Source organism: Miscanthus floridulus, chromosome 6 (genome assembly GCF_019320115.1).
Source record: "Miscanthus floridulus cultivar M001 chromosome 6, ASM1932011v1, whole genome shotgun sequence".
Classification (NCBI taxonomy): Eukaryota; Viridiplantae; Streptophyta; class Magnoliopsida; order Poales; family Poaceae; genus Miscanthus; species Miscanthus floridulus.
Window position 1 is genome coordinate 30,875,024 of NC_089585.1, and position 21,255 is coordinate 30,896,278.

Here is a 21,255-nt window from a genome sequence, read left to right on the forward strand (position 1 = left end):
CCGGTCAGCACTGACCGGACACGTCTAATCAGGAATCTCCCTCTCTGACACAAGCACCCAACATCCGGTCACTTTTCACTCAGTGTCCGGTCATAACCAGATGGCTCTAGTTGATCAAAGGAACTAACCAGACTCACCCTTCAACGTCCGGTCACAACAAGACCAGCATTCGGTCGGTCATTTGACCCTCCATTCACTTCCAACTTAAAATCATATGTGAATGAAGTTTGCTCTAATTGATCTTAGGGATACTCTGGAGCTACCTAGCGCTAGATTTGACATGTGTGCACCACACCTAACTCACTAGACTCACCTAGGTCAAGCTACTAGTCCATACCCCCCTTAATAGTATGTCCAAAGAAAAAACAAAGTCCTAAACTACTCTAAGTATCTCTTCAACACCAAACGACACTTAGAACTAGTCCATCCTTAACCTTGTCGTCCATCCTTTAAAAATTGAAATGATTTCCATCGTAGGGGCATGACAACCATGATTGCCCAATCAATTGCCATTACCATGACCTAACTTAATTACCTCTGCAAAACACACATTAGTCATAGTGATCTCATATTGTCATTAATCACTAAAACCCAACTAGGGGCCTAGATGCTTTCACTAGGTGTTTGTTAGTTGAACCCAACACTTTGCTTGGTAAAGATGATAGTTAGCCTAGTAGCTTAGTCATTAGAGCTAGCTTAGTAGCTTAGTATGCGTATTCTTAGTTTAGGAGTTGCTATTGCTTAAATGCTAAGTGTTGCATCATCATCACATGCATGTAGAGAACGAGTTGGCAGAGATCATGACCACCGGTGATCACGAGTTTGAGGAGATCATCGAGGAGTACAAGGAGGATATTCTCGTGCAAGAGGAGGTTTGGGAGCCACCACTGACTGACCCAGCTGACACCGCGCCTACCTAAGGCAAGCCCAGGTGCATAACCCACTTATTTTTTATAATCACTATTTATATATATTATGTGCATTTATGTTATAGAAATTTTATGAAAACCACTTGCATAGATATAACTATCCTATGTGTCCTACTAGTACATGTTCGAATAGCTGCTATGCTTAGATTTTTGGTAGCTTGAGTAACCCGCCGTTACTCACAAAAGGTGATTATTATTACTCTCATAATAAAATGATGAAAGAAAAAATGGAGCCAGGGCAGGGATATGGTATGGGTATTGGTGGGTATAATAGGTTGTGTCCCACGGCCAATGGGGCTTAGCTTGGTGAAAGGTCCTAATGGCTAGAGGATGGTGAATAGCCTATTAAAAATTTCTACAACAACACTTAACAAATCGGTTAGACAATTATGAGGTGAAGCGAGTGTTGCGCTAGCCTACTAAAAATGCAAGCCATCTACCACAATTCTAGTTTATATAGTTTCTATCCATACAATAACTATATCACTACACTAAGTTAGTGTGCTTTCAAAGGCTAACTAAAGAGCCACACTAACCAAACTAACAAGCTCTCACAACTAGCTACACTAAAGAGCTTGACAACTAGTTTGCGGTAATATAGAGAGAGAGTGAGCAAGATGGTTATACCACCATGTCGAGGAATGAGCAAATCAATCACAAGAATGAATACCAATGAAGACTAATTACCTCAAAATCAAATGATGACACAATGATTTTTTATCGAGGTTCACTTGCTTGCTAGCAAGCTAGTCCTTGTTGTGGCGATTCACTCACTTGGAGGTTCACGCGGTAATTGGCATCACATGCCAAACCCTCAATAGGGTGCCACACAACCAATACAAGATGAGGATCACACAAGCCACGAGCAATTCACTAGAGTACCTTTAGGCTCTCTACCGGGGAAAGGTCAAGAACCCCTCACAATCACCACAATTGGAGCCAAAGACAATCACCAACCTCCGCTCGACGATCCTCACTGCTCCAAGCCATCTAGGTGGCGGCAACCACCAAGAGTAACAAGTGAATCCCATAGCAAAACACGAACACCAAGTGCCTCTAGATGCAAACACTCAAGCACTGCACTTGGATTCACTTCCAATCTCACTAAGATGTTGAATCTATGATGGAGATGAGTGGGAGGGCTTTGGCTAAGCTCACAAGGTTGCTATGTCAATGCAAATGGCCAAGAGTATGAGCTTGAGCCAGCCATGAGGCTTAAATAGAAGCCCCCATGAAATAGAGCCATTGTACCCCTTCACTGGGCATAGCTCAGGGTGACTGGACGCTCCGGTAATATCGACCAGATGCAGGACCCTAGTGTCCGGTCACCCGATGCTTGCCATGTGTCATTGGCTTCAAATGCTGATCACCTGATCTCAATGGTCATTAGTACATTTAAGTAGTGACCAAACGCGTTGCTCAAAGTGACCGGTCGTAGGACCCCAGCGTCTAGTCATTTCCAGTAAGGTTCCATTCGCGAAAATTCACGACTGGACATGTCCGGTCATGCCTGACCAGACTCACCCAGCGTCCGGTCACTCAACGTCTCCTCTATGCGCTGCCATGTCAGCAGGACCGAACGCACCTGCCAGCGTCTAGTCATGAAGTGACCCAGCATCCGGTCGAAGACCGACGCTAGCATCTTCACTGCTTCCACTGACTGGACATGTCGGTCTAGTTGAGACCAGCGTTCGATCCACTCTATGAAACCCTGTCTTTTCTGTATAGGGCATCGGTGAAGTTTCTAACCCTTGCTCAAATGTATGAACCACCAAGTGTATCACCTTGTGCACATGTGTTAGCATATTTTCACAAATGTTTTCAAGGGTGTTAGCACTCCACTAGATCCTAAATGCATATGCAATGAGTTAGAGCATCTAGTGACACTTTGATAACCTCATTTCAATACAAGTTTCACCCCTCTTAATAGTATGGCTATCAATCCTAAATGTGATCACACTCGCTAAGTGTCTTGATCACTAAAACAAAATAGCTCCTGTCACTTATACCTTTGCCTTGAGCCTTTTGTTTTTCTCTTTCTTCTTTTCAAGTCCAAGCATTTGATCATCACCATGGCATCACCTTCATCATGTCATGATCTTCATTTGCTTCACCACTTGGAATGTGCTACCTATCTCATGATCACTTGATAAACTAGGTTAGCACTTAGGGTTTCATCAATTCACCAAAACTAAACTAGAGCTTTCACTTGGTTACACTATTTTCCCTGTTCGTGTCGATTAAGGACCGTCCGTTGCTGTGGATGGTAGTCAGGTCACAGACTTAATATCCTGAGCATATACTTGCTTATGGGAGTAGGAAGGCTCATTATGCTCTTGTCGTGGGTTCCGGCTCTTTCTAGACCGATAGTTTGGAGGGGGGGGGGAAAGGTGGAGGTCTAAGCATCATATTGAGACTGGGTCTCAAGTGTGGGGGCTTGGTGTCCAAGTTTGGATGGGGACCTAGACCCCGTAATAGGAGTGGAATGGGTTGGTCTTGTTTATGGCTGGGGTACAAATGGAGCATGTGTTTCAGGGTACCCAGCTAGGATACATTGGTTCACGAATCACCATTTCCGTGAGACGTATGACTTGGCTATGGTCTAGCACCATAGTAAGAACTGGAAGATGAAAAATGGTAAAATGGACCTGATTGCTCAACCCTTGCTTGAAAGTAGAACATGTGCTTACTTAGAATGGTTAGCTAATGAAGTAATCATGACTGCTAATAAAACTTGATTTTAAGGATGTACTCCTAGTAATGCTTTTCGCAAACAAAAAGAAAACAACAAACCCATGTTGTCTATCATACTCCTTGGAGTCGGGAAACTATTCCCACTAGTCGGGTAAGTTTTACGAGTACATTGTGTACTCAGGGTTTATTTTACACCTGTTGTAGGTGCAACTTGAGGAGTAGGTCTTGTGTGGAGGATTCTTCTGGTGGGCATAGACAGATCCTTGTATTGTTTCTGCTAGATGTTTATTTTCATTCCGCTATTTAATTATCGCACTCTGAACTCTGGTATTGTAATAAATAATTTCTAAGAACTCTTGTTGTATAAAATGGACTAAGTATTGTAAGCTTGTACTCATTATTGGATTCTATATGTAAAACGTGGATTGTTTTGAATTCTCTCATGGGGTGGGCTCGACAGAACTGTCCGATGTAGCTAACTTTCAGGGTGCTTAGTGTCTAGTAGAAGACGAGCGCCTCCAAAAGCATATTATTTTGGGTGGTTCTGCCACAGGTGGTATCAGAGCCTAATAATGAGTCTACTAGTTTAAAAACTCTTTTCAAAACCTAAAATTTGATCAAGAAAAGCTTTATGAAAATAAGATGCGATAAATTATGTAAATAAGTATAAGCCCTAGTAATATGGTCTATCTAGGATAGTGGCACTGGTTCTATCTAATCAATCTTCTATAGGTACACTAACTCACGCTGTGTAAGAATCATTAGCTTACGGAAAGTGAGAGTACGATGTGCCAAAAATTTTATATGAATGCCGCTATATTCCAGCTTGAGCGAACAAATAGGTCGATCCCTACATCATGAAAAGAGAATCTTGCTTAAACTAAATTTCCCCACACGTATAATTTTTGGATAGTAAATTGATAGGTTAATAAATAAAGAGAAATGTTTTAACTCTTAAGGAAAAGTTATCGCTTGTAACCATTTATTAGGCCTTATCATCTCTCTAGCCTTTTGTTTCTAAATATGGAGGCTTTGTCCCTAACGGTGGGTTTCTATCTATTTACAGATGAACCTGAGATCTGGTCATGGGAGCACCAGTGTTGGGACAGGCATGGTCTTGGTGAAGACCATGGTGAAAACGGTCGTGGCAATGACAACGGCAATACCAATGGGGAGAGCCACGAGGCCCTACTCCTTGGTCCTCCTCCTCCGCCACCACCACCGCCTTCGATGACCCATGCTGAGATGATGGCTGAGATGACTGCTGCTCGTCACGAGTCAGCCCGTGCCCTAGAGATGCTGGCACAGGCTATTGGTGGCTTCGCCTGTGGAAGCCTTGGTGGTAATGGTGGGAATGGGGGTGGTGCCCATGGTCCTGAGAGGCCCTATTCCTATCAAAACTTCTTGGGGACACACCCACCCATGTTCACACCGACTGCTGAGCCTCTGGACGTGGAGCATTGGCTTCGTATTCTAGAGTAGAAGTTTCAGCTGCTCAATGTGACTGACGAGCAAAAGGTGCGTTTTGCTGCACAACAGCTTCTGGGATCTGCTAGTGCTTGGTGGGACACTTTCAACGCCATGCAGCCTATGGACCACCATGTGACTTGGCGGGAGTTTACCACTGCTTTTCGTCAGTACTATATTCCTGCTGGTTTGCTAAATAGGAAGCTATCCGAGTTTCTAGAGCTGAAGCAAGGAAATATGACTATAATGGAGTATGTGAACAAGTTCAACCATCTTGCATTATATGTTGGGACTCATGTGGATACTGATGAGAAGAAGATAGACCATTTCAATCATGGTCTCTCTTGCATCTTGCAAGAGAAGCTATATACAGGGGGCTATCAGACTTTTGGTGCTTTGATAAATACTGCCATTGCTATGGAGGGACTTCAGCGTGACTCTCAGGCTGAGTGGAAGCGCAAGAGGGTGATCACTAGGTCTTCTAGTCACCCACAGTCTCAGAAGGTATAGGTTGTGAGGAGGGTGTCCAATCACTCTTCGGGTGGATAGTCGTCTCGTCAGACTCAGCAGACTCACTAGGCACCTCCCACTCAGTACTGTGCACCTACTCAACAGGTGCAGCAGCCTTAGGGACAGCAAGTTCTGCCTCATTAGGGATTAGGGAATAAGTTGGGTGCTTGTTTCAAGTGTGGCAAGGAAGGCCACTATGCTCATGAGTGCCCCCAGAACCAGCTTACTCAGTCTTCTCAGCCTTCAGCCAGCTCTCGTCTGGTTAAGAAGACTATCATCAGGAAGAAGGTGCCCACGAGCCGCTTGGGACAGGTTAACTTCACTGAGGCTGAGGAGATCCCGTAGGGAGAGCCTGTTATGGCTGGTATGTTCACCATTGATTCCCACCCAGCATATGTATTATTTGATTCTGGTGCATCACATTCATTCATGAGTATGGGGTTTGCACAAAGGCACAATATATCTATTATGGCTATTCCTATTGCCTATAGAATCAGAACCCCGGGTGCGTAGTTATACGTTAACACTCGGACGAACACTGTGAGACTAGTGCTAGCCACTCACTCTTATTGTCTCTAGTTCATGTTGTTGCCTGGGCAAGGCATAGATGCAATTTTGGGAATGAATTGGTTGAGAATTTATGGGGTAGTCCTGAACCTTAGACAAAGAGTTATTGAGTTGATGCTTCCTTCTTCTAAGGATAGAATGTCTCTCCTTATATCTTCAGTTTCCACCCTACTAGTTATTGCTCATACTGAAGCTTCTCCTGATCTTGCTTCTATTCCTATGGTCTGTGAGTTTTTGGATGTCTTCTTCAAGGATTTACCTGTGTTACCGCCGGATAGGGATGTGGAGTTTTCCATTGAGTTAGAACCTGGTACTGCTCCTATTTCGCGATGTCCCTACCGCATGTCTCCAAAGGAACTAGCTGAGATGAAGAAACAGTTAGAAGAATTTTTGGAGAAGGGATTCATTCATCCTAGTTCTTCACCATGGGGTTGTCCAGCTATTTTTGTGAAGAAGAAGGATGACACTCTTCGGCTGTGTGTGGATTATCGCCCTCTCAAACTGGTAACCATCAAGAACAAGTATCCTTTACCTCGTATTGATACTTTGTTCAATCAGTTGGTTGGTGCCAAGGTGTTTTCAAAGATTGATCTTCGTTCTAGGTATCACCAAATTAAGACCCGACCATAAGATATACCAAAGACAACTTTCTCTACTAGGTATGGGCTTTATGAATACCTAGTCATATCTTTTGGTCTCACCAATGCTCCTGCATTCTTCATGTACCTCATGAACTCAGTCTTTATGCTAGAGTTGGACAAGTTTGTAGTGGTGTTCATTAATGACATATTGATATATTCTAAGAACAATGAAAAGTATGCACAACATCTTTGGATAGTACCGACTCGGTTAAGGGAACACAAGCTGTATGCCAAATTTAGCAAGTGTGAGTTTTAGTTGGATTGAGTGTAGTTTTTGGGACATGTCCTAACACCTGAAGGCATCTTTGTGGATCCTGGCAAGGTGCAGGACATGTTAAATTAGAAATCTCCAAAGTTAGTGCATCAGATTCATCAGTTCCTTGGTCTTGCTAGGTATTATCGATGCTTCATCCCTGATTATTCCAAAATAGCTTAACCAATGACTAAATTGCTCTAGAAGGATGTCAAGTTTGTATGGAGTCCGACTTGTGAAGAGGCTTTTCAAGCCCTGAAGAAGTTTTTTTACCTCTGCTCCTGTTCTTGCCCAACCAGATATTGATAGGCCATTTGATGTGTATTGCGATGCCTCTAGGACTGGACTAGGATGTGTGCTTATGCAAGGCAGACATGTGATCGCTTATGCTTCATGTCAGCTAAAAAAGCATGAGTTAAATTATCCCACTCATGATTTAGAGCTGGCTGCAGTGGTGCACGCTCTAAAAATTTGGAGACATTACCTGTTGGGAAATAAAGTCCACATTTTTACGGATCACAAGAGCATCAAATATATTTTCACTCAATCCGAGTTGAATATGAGGCAGTGGAGGTGGCTTGAGTTAATCAAAGATTATAACTTAGAAGTTCATTGTCACCTTGAAAAAGCTAATATGGTGGCTGATGCCTTAAGTCGGAAGTCGTATCAAGTTGAAGAAGAATCTTTGTCTCTCAACCATTCTAAGGTGTTAGCCCATATTGCTCTAGTCTTGGATTTACTTGAGCAAATTATTATAGAGCAAAGGCAAGATGCTTCAAAAATTCTGCATATCAAGAAGTTAATTGCCGAAGGGCGTGGTCCTCATTTCAGCGTCGATGATCAAGGTGTGGTGAAGTTCAAGAACCGATTGGTGGTTCCCTCAAGTGATGAGCTTAGGAGAAAAATTTTGGATGAAGCTCACAACTCCAAATTATCCATTCATCCAGGAAGTAACAAGATGTATTATGATTTGCGTAGCTTGTATTGGTGGCCAAATATAAAACAAGATATTACCAAATACATCTCATAATGTGACATTTGTGGAGGGTTAAGGTGGACCATATGCGTACGCCTAGATTTCTATAGCCCTTGCCTATCCCTGTTTGGAAATAGAAGAATATTTCTATGGACTTCGTTGTGGGTTTGCCCCGCACGATAAAGGGGTATGACTCTATTTAGGTCATTATGGATCGTCGTACCAAGTCCGCTTATTTCCTCCTAGTGGATACAAGGTATTCAACCAAGAAGTATGCTAAGCTGTATTTTGATCGGATTGTAACCTTGCATGGGGTTCCTCTTACCATTGTTTCGGATAGAGGATCAATTTTTGTCTCTCGTTTCTGTGAGCAACTCTAGAAATGTCTTGGTACTCGTCTCCTCAGAAGTTCAGCTTATCATCCGCAAACTAATGGACAGATAGAAAGGGTCAATCAAGTACTTGAAGACATGTTGAGAGCTTGTGCCATTTCTTATCTAGAAAAATGGGATGAATGCTTGACTTTAGCTGAGTTTTCCTATAACAATAGCTATCAAGAGAGCAATCGAATGGCACCGTTCGAGGCCCTATATGGTAAGAAATGTAGAACACCTCGTAACTGGGTTGAAGTGGGTGACCGTGGTTACTTTGGACCTAATTTTATCAAAAAAGCAAGAGAACAGGTCAGTGTTATTCAGAGTCATTTGAAGGCAGCTTAGAATCGTCAGAAAACTTATGCGGACAAGCGAAGAAGACCCTTATAGTTTGAAGTTGATGACCATGTGTACCTAAAGGTATCTCCGATGAGAGGTGTGCATTGGTTCGGAGTTCGTGGACAGTTAGCTCCTCGTTATGGGGTACAAATGGGGCATATGTTTTGGGGTACCTAGCTGGGATACATTGGTTCGCGAATCGCTATTTTCATGAGACGGTATGACTTGGCTATGGTCTATTACCGTAGTAAGAACTGAAAGATAAAAGATGGTAACATAGTCCTGATTGCTCAACCCTTGCTTGAAAGTAGAACATGTGCTTACTTAGAATGGTTAGCTAATGAAGTAATCACGACTGCTAATAAAACTTGATCTTAAGGACATATTCCTAGTAATGTTTTTCGCAAACAAAAAGAAAATAACAAACCCATGTTGCCTATCATACTCTTTGGAGTCAGAAAACTATTTCCACTAGTCGGGTAAGTCTTGCGAGCACATTGTGTACTTAGGGTTTATTTTACCTCAGTTGTAGGTGCAGCTTGAGGAATAGCTCTTGTGTAGAGAATTCTTCTAGTGGGCACAAACGGATCCTCGTATCATTTCCGCTAGATGTTTATTTTCATTCCGCTGTTTAATTATCGCACTCTGAACTCTGGTGTTGTAATAAATAATTTCTAAGAACTCTTGTTGTATAAAATAGACTAAGTATTATAAGCTCATACTCATTATTGGATTCTGGATATAAAACGTGGATTATTTTGAGTTCTCCCATGGGGTGGGCTCGACGAAACTGTCCGATGTAGCTAACTTTCGGGGTGCTTCGTGTCTAGTGGAAGACGAGCGCCTCTGAAAGCGTGTTAATTCGGGTGGTTCTGCCAACTCAGCAACTGGGTCATGGCATTCCTAGGTGAGTCGGCCGGCGCTCCACACGCATGCACCCGTGCCAATGCCGCCGCCGGCAGTTTGTTTATGCACACATGTTGGGGGCACGGCGGAGCGGCATGCAACGTGCTAATAATTGTGGTCCACGAGTGTGGTCGGCCTCGCGCTCGAGGCGGCCCGTGCGGTGGCGTCGCCCTTGGGCTAGGGGCGCACGCAGGGGGTAGCTTCGCTGCTAGCCACGGCAGTGTGGGCCAAGAGGCAGCGCAGCGCTCGTTTAGGTGCAGCTGGTGTCCATTCTTGGTATGCACCACATGCAGAGCTCGCACCCGTGGCGATGAGCCTAGCGCGTCATTGCCATGGTCTAGGTCCCAACACTCCACCTCCATGACGTTCTCTTCTGTTCCATGGCCGTTCTCTGCGGTGCGTGAGTCCATCTCGGAGCTCCGGTGTCCTGTAGGATAGCTTCAACTCTCTCGAGAACACAAGAGCTCGCAAGAACCATGAGCACCACATCCGCGAACACCGACGCGAACGACTACAGCGCTGGCGCCAAATTCTTGGCCTTGGTCGCCTCCTCCGGAGGTCCGTCCTTACCCATGTCGGCCGGCAAGGTTGTCGCTGTCGCTGCCACTCCGCACTCGCTGCACCATGTCTCACTTGTAACCAACTTGCCGCGCTCCTCGACGACCACCTCGTGCGACTCTGCGACAACTTTGGAATTCTGCTTGAGCACCATTGGCAGCGAGAAGGAGAATGAGCTGGTGCTCTGGCGCTCCACATTGAACCAAGGAGGACCAGGAGTAGGACCCAACGTTTGTTTCTATCGGGCGTTTGGAGGTGGATTTCACGATGTTGCTGTGCCACCGTGACGAATGCTAAATAGAGATAACGGCGCTGTCTTTTAATGGTATTTTAGGAAAGTGAAGTTCTTTAGGTGGTATTGAACCAATTTTCTCCAAATGTCAAAAGGATCCGTTCGAACAAGCAACCAAAAGATTTTTCTTCACCGCTCTCTCACCTCCCACAAACGATCCCCAGTCATCGCCTACCTCCACCCTCCTGCCGTCCTTCTCCTTCTCCACGTCTCCAGGTATATAGGAGGAGCTCTCCTCCGCTGCCCGTCCTCCCTCTCCCCTCCCCTCCCCTCCCGCCTGTCCTTTTACAATCACGGCAGCCACTCACCATCGTCGAGCAGAAGCTAAGCTCTACTCAGGTGAGCTAGAACTAGAAGAAGATTAACCAGCCAGGCAGCGAGCCGGCCGGCGAGCCCCGCAGACCACGCCACCAGCCGCCTCTCACCAAGTCCCAGTCGGCAGGGATTCCTAAACTTAACCGCGCTATTATTAATCAGCCGCCTCTCAATCCACGCGGCTTAACCGCCCTCGTGCGCACGAGAGGAAGCCACGTTTCGGAGGCGCCTGCCCAGGGCCGCCGCCGCCGCCCGGCGCCATGGACGTGCTGAGGTTCGTGCGCGGCGCCGCGCCGCCGGCCTCGGTGCCGCCCCCGGCGGCGGCGGCCATGTCGGCGCAGCGCCAGCGGCAGCCTCCTCTGCACCAGCCGCGGCGCGCGGCGCTGCACGCGCCGCTGCTGCGCATGTGGCTGCGTGGCGGGGGAGACAGGCCGCCGCCCCCGGCTGGCGCCTCCGTCCGCGGCGCGGAGCCGAGGAGTCCTCCGCCCGATGATGAGGAGCGGAAGGAGGAGGGGAACGAGCGGAGGCAGGGCGGCAACTGGGTGCTGCAGATGCTGCGGGTGCAACCGCGGTGGGTGGAGGCGGCGGACGCGGAGGCCTCCGGCGGCGGCCAGGAACCGGAGGAGGAACCGAAGGCAGCGGCTGCGGCTGCCGCAGGTGGCGTCGAGGAGTGCGCCTCCTGCGGCGGCGGGGAAAACGACGAAGGCTGCGCCGTGGGGTACGACGACCGCGAGGTGTTCGACCGCGCGTCTTTCTCGCGGCTCCTGCGGAAGGCGTCGCTCCTGGAGGCTAAGGAGTACTCCATGATGTCCTACCTCTGCAACATCGCCTACATGATCCCCAGAATTCAGGTACCACCACCACCATCGTCATGGCTAGTACTGCTACCCTCTCTCTCACGCGTCAATTGCAGTTCGTCCTCGCTGAATTTGGCCGAAATTGCTTTCGGTGAATGCTCATGAGCATTTGATTGTGCCAGCCAGGTGCCGTGCTCTTGTTCATGCCGTATATTTTCAGCGTCAATGCAGGTGCCGGGTGGTGGTATTTTCTAGGAACGTTCAAGCTAAATTTGGTCTATTTTGGATTTTACTGTATACTTTTCTTTTCCAGTGTGATTTTCCAAAAGATATTTTTGGATTAGTCCAAGTCCATCCTTGAGTTCTGCTTGTCTTTGCTAATTGGTTAAGCACCTAGCTAACTGTTTTTCCGGCTTATGGATGGATGTATCGTCATCTCTGTTTCTTATACTGATCTAATGTAACTGAATTGCAGTTGCAAATATCCTTTTCCACTGCCTAAGTTAGGAATCCTTTGCTTTCATGCCTCGCATTTCAGCCAAAATGTCTCCGGAGATACAATTTGCTGTTTGTGACATCGTCAATGCAAGACAAGGCCGGAACTAGCCCTGATCAGAAGCAGGAGCATAGCACTAAGAAAGATGAATCTGGGGATCAAGCACCTGAAGCTGTGGACAGTGTGGTGCCAGCGAGCCAGGGGGAAAGAAATGGCCTTGGGATTAACGCCTTTGGTGCATACCATGTAGTGTCTTCGGCTGCCTCTTATTTGCATTCCCGGGCCATGGGCATTATGCCATTTGGTCCCGGGAATGATGCCAAGGATGATCCAACCATCATGGCGTTCGTGAGTGGCGAGAGCAGTGACGGGTTGAGCTTGGACGAAGCCTCATTTGTGGCCACAACAAATTCGGTAACCTCCATGGTTGCGGCGAAGGAAGAGACACGGCAAGCCGTTGCAGATGATCTGAATTCTTCAAGATCTTGCCCTTGTGAGTGGTTCGTCTGTGATGATGATCAAAACAGCACAAGATACTTTGTGGTTCAGGTATTGCTTGTATATGCCCAAATTCTCATGGTGATCCAATATATAGTTTCAATTCTTTGTACTTCTTAATCCAATTTTGTGCCATTGTGGTTTGCTTTTGTGACCTGCAGGGCTCAGAATCAATTGCTTCTTGGCAGGCCAACCTTTTATTTGAACCTGTCAAATTTGAGGTTTGATGACACTACTAGCTGTTGCTAAAAAAAATCAGTTTCAGGAGTTGGTAGTATATACGAGCAGGTAGATGTTTATGTAACCACTGTACATTTCTGCTGCGGCGCTGCAGGAACTCGATGTGCTCGTTCACAGGGGCATATACGAAGCTGCCAAGGGGATGTATCACCAGATGCTACCCTACGTGAAAGCCCACTTGAAGAGCTGCGGCAAATCCGCACGGCTGCGGTTCACCGGGCACTCCCTCGGCGGGAGCCTGGCTCTGCTTGTCAACCTGATGCTGCTGATGCGAGGGGAGGCGCCTGTGTCGTCGCTGCTGCCCGTGATAACGTTCGGCGCGCCGTGCATCATGTGCGGCGGCGACCACCTGCTCCGCCGGCTCGGGTTGCCGCGGAGCCACGTGCAGTCGATCACGATGCACCGGGACATCGTGCCCCGGGTGTTCTCCTGCCACTACCCTGACCATGTCGCCAACATCCTGAAGGTTGCCAACGGGAATTTCCGCAGCCACCCGTGCCTCACAAACCAGGTAGGTCTTGGTGGTCTGGAGGTCGAGGTCCTTGTCCTTCAACAAGAATGGCTTGCAGGTGTACACGACGCCAGCGATCTCCTCCTGACATCGTGAATCCAATCCATTGCAATGCAGAAACTCCTGTACGCGCCGATGGGGGAGGTGCTGATCCTGCAGCCGGACGAGCGGCTGTCCCCGCACCACCACCTGCTCCCGCCGGACAGCGGCATCTACCACCTGGCCGGCGTCGACGGGGCATCGGCGTCGGTGTCAGCGTCCGGCGACGGCTCCCTGTCGCAGCAGCTCCGGCCCGCGCTATCGGCCTTCTTCAACTCGCCGCACCCGCTGGAGATCCTCAAGGACGGCGCCGCGTACGGTCCCCGGGGCTCCGTGTACCGCGACCACGACGTGAACTCGTACCTCCGGTCCGTGCGCGCCGTGGTTCGCAAGGAGGCCCGGCGCGCGCGGGAGGAGGCCGAGCGGGGCCGGTGGCGGTGGCGCCTGCTCCTGTGGTGGCCGTTCGGCGTCCACGGCGTGTCGTCGTCCGGCTCCTCGGGGCGGCGTGGGGGCGGGGCCGGGGGCCTCGTGGACGCCGTTAGCGAGGCGGCCAGGCGCGCGCACCTGCTGCTGGTGGTGCTGCTGCCCGCGGAGCTGCTCGCTCTCGGCGCGCTCCTGGCCGTTATTAGATTCAGGTGATAGATAGGCTCACGTCGGTTCAGATGGGTTCGGTTCGGTTCGATCCGTTCGTTCGTACGCCGCCGACACACACGATTCTTTTGTACCAAAAATACACACACGCCTGCAAAGCAAAGGCGCCAAGCGCAGCTGCGTCGCATGTAAGATGAACTTAGGAAAAATAGAAACTTGAATTCTTTCGTTCCGACTTCAGACAGAGGAATAGTCATCGGCAACACGTGCGCTTCCGTCCAAAAAGAATTAATGATGTGTAAATCAAGGCCTCGTTTAGTTTTAAAAAGTTTTTCAAAAAAGTGCTACAGTAAACATCCCATCGAATTTTGCGATACGTGCATGGAGCATTAAATGTAGATGAAAAAAAGTAATTGCACAGTTTAGTTGAAAATCGCGAAACGAACGTTTTGAGGTTAATTAGTCCATGATTGAATAGTAATTGCCAAATAAAAACGAAAATACTATGGTAGCCAAATTTCTAAATTTCACCCAATTAAACAAGACCCAAACATGGGAACAGAAGATTCGTGCAGGGAGAGCACGTGTATAAACCTGCAAACATGCCGGCAGAGAAGGAAGGGGGTCGCCATTGCTGTGGCCAGCATATTTTTTTAAGCTAACGATAATAAATCAATCTACGATATTTTCAGTTATGGCTTATCGGCTAAAGGAATATGGCACGTATCCAGGAACAGCCGTTGGCCGCCGAGGAACGTTTTGCCTGCTTCATGTTCATGCCATTCCATTCCATTTTTTTTTTTGTGAATTTCCATTCCAATTTACAGATGCAGGTTCTCGGTTGTCTTCTAGATTTTAGGACGTAAAATGGATTCATACGTATTTTTAGTATTGTTTCTCTAGTCCGAAGTTGCCTTACCTACCCAGCGCGTCTGACGCCGGACGCGGACGAGCCGATCCTTTTCCTGGTTTGCCCCGCTGGCAATGCAGGCCGGCGCGCGCGAGAGAGGCCAAGGCACGGGTCCGCGTTGCGCCCCGCGCGCGCGCGGTCTGCTCGTGCCTGCCGACCGCGGCCGCGTCCGCCCGGCGGGAGCGGGTCGGATACGACGGCGCGCGAACGTGCCGAGCCGATCCCATCCAATTCCAACGTGTCTGCTCGATTTTGCGTGGCGCTCGTCGCCTCAGCCCGCCGTGGCCCTACTGGTCCATCTTCCGGGCCGCGGCCGAGAGAGCGACGCGCGGTAGGCGACGCCGACGCCGGAGGTGAGCCAGGTACAGCGGGAGCCGGTCGGCGAGCCAAACCTGCACGGGATTCGTACCCTGCCTCGTCTCGTCTCAACTGCGAGGGTTCAAAGTTCAAACCCGAAACGGAGCCGTGACTTGTGACCGCCCTGCCATTCTTGTTTTGCTTAGCTTGCTTCGTTTGACATTTTCGCTCGGAACGGATGCCTACGAGACGAGAGGAAGCAGGTAGGAGGTTGCACTGGCCGTTCGACGGCCGCAAGAGTCGCTCTCTCCCGGGTCTCCGACAGAGGGAGAGTTTCGGATAGGAACTCCAGCCCAAAAATCCAATGCCACGTCATTTTATTTATTTATATCAAGTTTCCACCCATTTTTTTGTTCCTGTGCCAAAAGTGCTCTTACCTGTTAAAGTTGTCATGAGCGTTCAGACACTGATGTGCATGTTGTAGTATATCATTTATGCGTACTACCTCAGTCACAGCAAATGCTAAGTTTGGAATCTGCAGAGACATTTCACCATGTTCCCTTGCTTATAAGCCGTACTTTTTCAGCGAATGAATAATATTTTTCTCTCACAATAAATAAGCCAACAATACTTTCAGCCATAGCTTATCAAACAAGCGAACAGGGCAAAAATTACCACAGCCCACCAGCACAATTTTAAAAACCGCAAGTCCACCATCAGCGACAAAAGTCCACCAAAAGCTGCTACGAACAATGCACTGCTTCATGTAACGTGATTACATAAGCTTAAATACTTCTAGCTGCTTCGAAGCAGCCGCATTTTTTTTTTGGAACCGTTTAGACCACCCAGAAACAATCACAAGAGAAAGCAGACCCCATCACATATCTAGGATTAACACCAACTTACAAGCTTTGCCTATCACTCACTAGCTACCATAAACCTTTTCATGCAGCTGCCATGTTCTCCATAGTGCCATAACTTGATTTCAACTGCCTGCGAACCAGCAGTGCCATGGACAAAAGAGGACGACGGCGCCTCACTTGATGTACTGAGACATCCATTTGAAGCCTTCACCATAGCCCATCTTGCGCACCACGCTGCACATGAAGATCTCCAGGGGCCGGACATTGGAGTCAGCCAGGTTCACGTTGCCCTTCCCAGTTGTGAAGTTGCTCAGGCCAAGGTAGTACCGCAGCTCCTCCTCTGAAGCCGCGTATGGGATGTCAATCTTATTGCCCAGTATGAGGAAAGGAACGTTTGCAAGGGAGTCATCTGCAAGAAGTGCATCAAGTTCTTTCTTTGACTCGGCAAACCGTTCCTTGTCAACAGCATCCACCAAGTACACAACAGCATCAACCTATAACAGGCAAAAAATTAGAACAGCAACCAAACCATATGCCAAAACATTAAAACTGTGAAGCATAGAACTCATCAGGTTCAGTTACAACTCACAGTTAATTGTTCATACTGTGGAGCATAGAACTCATCAAGTTCAGTTACAATTTATAGTTAAGTGTTAAAACTGTGGACCATAGAATTCATCAAACAGTGACTGAATTTAGGCCCAAGTATTACATGCCTAGTGCAAAACAAACATTTTTTTTCCTGACCACACGTTTGCACAAAAAACTGAATCCATGTGGTTCAAACATGAAGGTCCCAAAAAGATGAACAGAAGGCTATATGTTTGACAACATGCAGCAGCAGCAGCAGCATGTAAGATTTTTTGAAATGCAGTGGGGTGGAAAGCAAGATGCAAGGCATGGTGATCAGTTCTCAGCTAGCAGAAGAGATCCACAGCTGTTAATGCCGCTGGGGAAGATTTGATGCAACTACATGAATAATGAGTATACAAATTCAAGTTTTAAATTAATTCCAGACGAATTTACATGTTCCCTCCATGCATTCACTTCCCTTGTAGCCAAATAGTGAAATACAATTGGTCACCAAACTAGATCATTTCTGTTGTTCCCACCATTCTAGAACAGCACAACGCCCAGTCAAGGATTCCTCTAAATCCCTCCAGTTTTCCAACTCACATAGACCATGGTCCATGGATCAGTGTGTGAGTGCTTTGCACTCCAAGCACTTAAGACTTCCCACATTGCCACCATATATAACAAAAAAAAAGTGACCATAACCGGTTTACCACTAGCACTCTACCCCTACTTTCTCGGCCACAGTCAGTCCCCAACAAAACTACACCTTTGCACAGGTAATGAGCTGCAGGAAATATTTTTATATTGGGCTCTGCTTTGCTAAAAGCATTGGAAAGGACATCTGTCATGTTCCAACCTTTCTAGGTCAGCTGGTGTTTCTAAATTTGAGAACCTCAGGCGAACTCAGATGTTTTCAGCAAGACTCATCCAAGAACAGTACAAAGCATCAATCAAGGCGAGGATTTTCATTAAAAAGCTTTTCTAGTTTCTTTTAGCAAAAATTGACCAAGAACCAGTGTATCTGAAGAGCTTTGCACCCATAGGACCAGACTTCCCAAACTGCCAAATTACCACAAAAACTGTGACGTTATCATGTATATCAACTATCACACATGGACTTATATGCAGGCACACATTCCACAATATTATTAGTGGTAATTTGGTCAAGTGGGAAACCTAAGTCATTCATTTGGAAAGCTCTCCAAACACAGTGATACTTGAACAATTTTTCCATATTTCTTAATTTCAAATCGTGCTTCAATGAATATAAAGAACATATAAGAATCGAAAAGGACATTTGTCCCCCCATTCTAGGTCCAATGGGTTATACGAAAAACTGACAAATGAACTCAGGATTTTTCAGAGAGTCATTTAAGACCGGTACAAAGCATGAAATGCTAGAGCTGCCCAAGTGTATATACGGAAATCAAACTACTCGCATAAATTGAATGGGGCACGTTGGAGCAGTCAAATTCTAAGTGTAGGACGTACCCAGTGCAGAGAGCTCCCGCTCTGTGCGGGGTCTGGGGAAGGGTGTCAGTGGCAAGCCTTACCCTCGCCTGTGTAATGCGAGGAGACCACGACTCGAACCCAGGACCTTCCGGTCACAGGCGGTAAGACTCTACCGCTTGCACCAGGCCCGCCCTTCAGTCAAATTCTAAGTGTAAGAGGCAAAAATCAACTGCAAAGATGAGTTGAGCATGAGCTACGCAGCTGATTAAAATATTCCATGCGCAGGACCAGGCATGGGTATCAGACATGTGAATCTCCACACCTCCACCTGCCCAAGTGTATATACGGAAATCAAACTACTCACATAAATTGAACGGGGCACGTTGGAGCAGTCAAATTCTAAGTGTAAGAGGCAAAAATCAACTGCAAAGATGAGTTGAGCATGAGCTACGCAGCTGATTAAAATATTCCACGCGCAGGACCAGGCATGGGTATCAGGCATGTGAATCTCCACACCTCCACCTGCCTTGCAAATAAGAAACTCACAATTTTTATCATTCCTTCAGGGCGAATGACTAAATGCAGCACTAGAACTCTGGAACCAAACTCACGTCAACGATCTTTCAATCCAAAATCAAACAAACAGTAGTGCTGCTCTTAGAATCCCAAAATTTCTTTTAGAAAAAGTAGACCAAGAACCAGTCTCTGGATAGAATTGCACTTATAGAGCTCAAATTACCACAAAAAATTGGCATTAACCTGTTCACTGCTATTGGGTGGTTTTACCCTCCCATATTCTGCCACAGTTAGACCCAAGACTAAACCACAAATCTAGCAAGGTGCTGACCAGAGGTTTGATGCTTGCCAGCAAAGATGGAGGAGCAGAATTGCCCAATAGTTGTAAGTTGGCATTTCAGTCTTATTACTGGCAACTTGGTCAAATGAGAAGCGTGAGCTATACATTTGAAAATCTCTTCAAAACAAGTGATACAGGAATATAGTTTCTGCAATCTTATTTTGGACCGTATTTTGACAAAATAATAAAGAACATAAAAGACAAAGGACATCTGTCATGCTGCAACGACTCCAGGTCAGATGGCTTTATTTCAATATATGAAAACAGGTGAACTCAAGTGTTTTCAGCAAGTCTCATTCAAGAACAGTGCAGGTTACAAAATCTGACCATTCTTTTTGAAGCCTTCGCCTTTTATTTTAAGAAAAATTGACAACAGGATCAGGGTGTCTGAAGAACTTTGCACTCATAGCACTCAGACTTCCAACATTGCTGACTTTACGACAAAAATTGTGACCTGAACCTATTTAGCACCGGCGGGCAACTTTACCTACTCATCTTCAGCGATGGCAAGTCTCCAGTCTCCACTGCTCCAGCTGGAGCAGGGTGCTGACAAGAGTTTGATGCTTGCCAGCGAAGATGGAGGAGCAAAACTGCACAATAGTTGTAAACAGCAAACAGGCACCTCATAGTCTTACTAGCCATAATTCATCATGCTCTCTAAGCACAATGATTCATGTACAAATTTCCCATATTTTTGTTGAAGCTGTGTTCTGTCTCGAAATAAAAAATAGCATAAAAAATTGAAAGCACTAGACATAAGTCCGAAAGTTTGTTCTGCTCTGGTTACGCAACACCCTTGCTAGGAAATACCAACTAGTTCCACTTACACAGGTGGATTGTGTAATCTTCTTGTATACAGAGATCACATCCTACAAACCTCACTGAATGTTTGATGGTGAAGAATCAATGGGACCACTAGGCAGCCCCACTAAAATTATTGCGGGCCATTGTAAAATGGGCAGGTAATATGAATGTTAGAGCAACTAACAGCATAACAGGGATGTTGTAATATCTCTATAGGATGATCATGATCAGGTGGCCAAAATCAAGACCCAGTGGGTCAGTCATCCTTGGTTGCTTGAGGAGGCTATCTTCACAAGATCATAGCTTTGGGTATGCTGTAACCTTCTACAAATTTTCTCCTTGTTCTAAAGGACCTTACCTATTTGGCTATTCAGATGTAACATGCCTAACCCCAGGTACTACTTATATATATAAGCAAAGAAATTCAGATGTCGTTTAACCCGAGATACCATGTACCATTTAAATCCTACCGTCTTCGTCCCAACCCAAATTCCAACACCAAATCACACAAAAACTGTACCGGGACGACCTCTAACAATAATAAGCAAAGAAGCGAGCAGCAGAGGGAAGAAGAGGCAACCTTGGCGTAGTAGTCCTTCCAGACGCGGCGGGCGATCTGGTGGCCCCCGAGGTCGAACGCCTTGAACTTGATCCTGCCGATGCTCAGCTCTTCTGACGTCGGGTACTGCGTCGGCTGGTGCTGCACGAGCCGCTGCGATGAACCCAACCGAACCAGATCAGGAATCCCCGTTAAGTCGAAAGCACATAAGAAGACTGGAATTCGCAAGGAAAAAGGGGGCGGATGTCGGAGGTAGAGTGGACCTCGTCCTTCAGCATGTGGAGGAGGGTGGTCTTGCCGGCGTTGTCGAGGCCGAGGAAGAGGATCTTCGCCTCCTTCTGCCACAGCCCAAGCGACGCCAGCACCCCGTAGAACCAGTCCACCAGGAACATCTCTGCAACTCCGGCGATCTCCCTCTTCCTCTTCGCAATACGCAGCAGATCAGACGCCGCCGCCTATCTCTTGCCTTTGTCCCTTCCCCTCTCTCCGCCTTTCCACGGGAAGAATATTTCTTCCCCTCTTCTTCTCCTTGTGCCCTGCGTGCTGTATTCTAGTAGATTCTTCGGTGGCGTCTACTTGTTCTAGAACACCTTGTACAAGTTGTACTCCTCTACCGTCAGATCAGACCACGCGGTCCTTACGCTAAGGATTAAGAAAACCACGGCTGAGAACATACGGAGTATAATAATAAAAAAATGCTAAAAAATCATCTAATATTTTTCTCTGAAAACAAAAAAACCTTTATACGGCTGAGCGTTAATAGTCACATCTAAAAGCTTCAATGGTTAGTACAGTATTAGTTTTTGCAATTAGCCGCTACTTGTTCTTGTTCACCCTCCGTCACTGCTCGTGATCCAAAACTTGATAAGTTTTTACCCTATTATTAGTGTATGGGATGGGTTAATTTACAGCGTGTGTGGTTAGACAAACCACCATCATCCGGCA

General features: G+C 46.9%; 2 protein-coding genes across 2 annotated transcripts; one reads left to right on the plus strand and one right to left on the minus strand.

Annotated features, from left to right (window-relative positions):
• The first annotated feature begins 10,620 nt into the window (after nucleotides 1–10,620).
• On the plus strand, nucleotides 10,621–14,225 carry LOC136458009 (phospholipase A1 PLIP3, chloroplastic-like). Its single transcript, XM_066458017.1, has 5 exons — nucleotides 10,621–11,672; nucleotides 12,157–12,663; nucleotides 12,774–12,833; nucleotides 12,947–13,363; nucleotides 13,481–14,225. The coding sequence occupies exons 1-5, from the start codon at nucleotides 11,082–11,084 to the stop codon at nucleotides 14,039–14,041; spliced, it is 2,136 nt and encodes a 711-aa protein (XP_066314114.1). The 5' UTR covers nucleotides 10,621–11,081; the 3' UTR covers nucleotides 14,042–14,225.
• A 1,713-nt stretch (nucleotides 14,226–15,938) lies between these two features.
• On the minus strand, nucleotides 15,939–20,879 carry LOC136455887 (small COPII coat GTPase SAR1A-like). Its single transcript, XM_066455596.1, has 3 exons — nucleotides 20,574–20,879; nucleotides 20,332–20,463; nucleotides 15,939–16,557 (listed from the first exon to the last, which is right to left on the minus strand). Exons 1-3 carry the CDS (start codon nucleotides 20,700–20,702, stop codon nucleotides 16,237–16,239), a joined length of 582 nt encoding a protein of 193 aa, XP_066311693.1. The 5' UTR covers nucleotides 20,703–20,879; the 3' UTR covers nucleotides 15,939–16,236.
• Between the last annotated feature and the right edge of the window lie 376 nt (nucleotides 20,880–21,255).

Bases quoted from the DNA above. Each gene is read 5' to 3' on its own strand.
- LOC136458009 (XM_066458017.1), top strand. From the start codon at position 11,082: ATGGACGTGCTGAGGTTCGTGCGCGGCGCCGCGCCGCCGGCCTCGGTG. The intron at 12,664-12,773 runs GTATTGCTTGTA...TGTGACCTGCAG, and splicing joins CAAGATACTTTGTGGTTCAG to GGCTCAGAATCAATTGCTTC. The intron at 12,834-12,946 runs GTTTGATGACAC...GCGGCGCTGCAG, and splicing joins TTGAACCTGTCAAATTTGAG to GAACTCGATGTGCTCGTTCA.
- LOC136455887 (XM_066455596.1), bottom strand. From the start codon at position 20,702: ATGTTCCTGGTGGACTGGTTCTACGGGGTGCTGGCGTCGCTTGGGCTG. The intron at 20,464-20,573 runs GTCCACTCTACC...GGTTCATCGCAG, and splicing joins TCCACATGCTGAAGGACGAG to CGGCTCGTGCAGCACCAGCC. The intron at 16,558-20,331 runs GTTGCCTCTTCT...TGCCTGTTATAG, and splicing joins GGAAGGACTACTACGCCAAG to GTTGATGCTGTTGTGTACTT.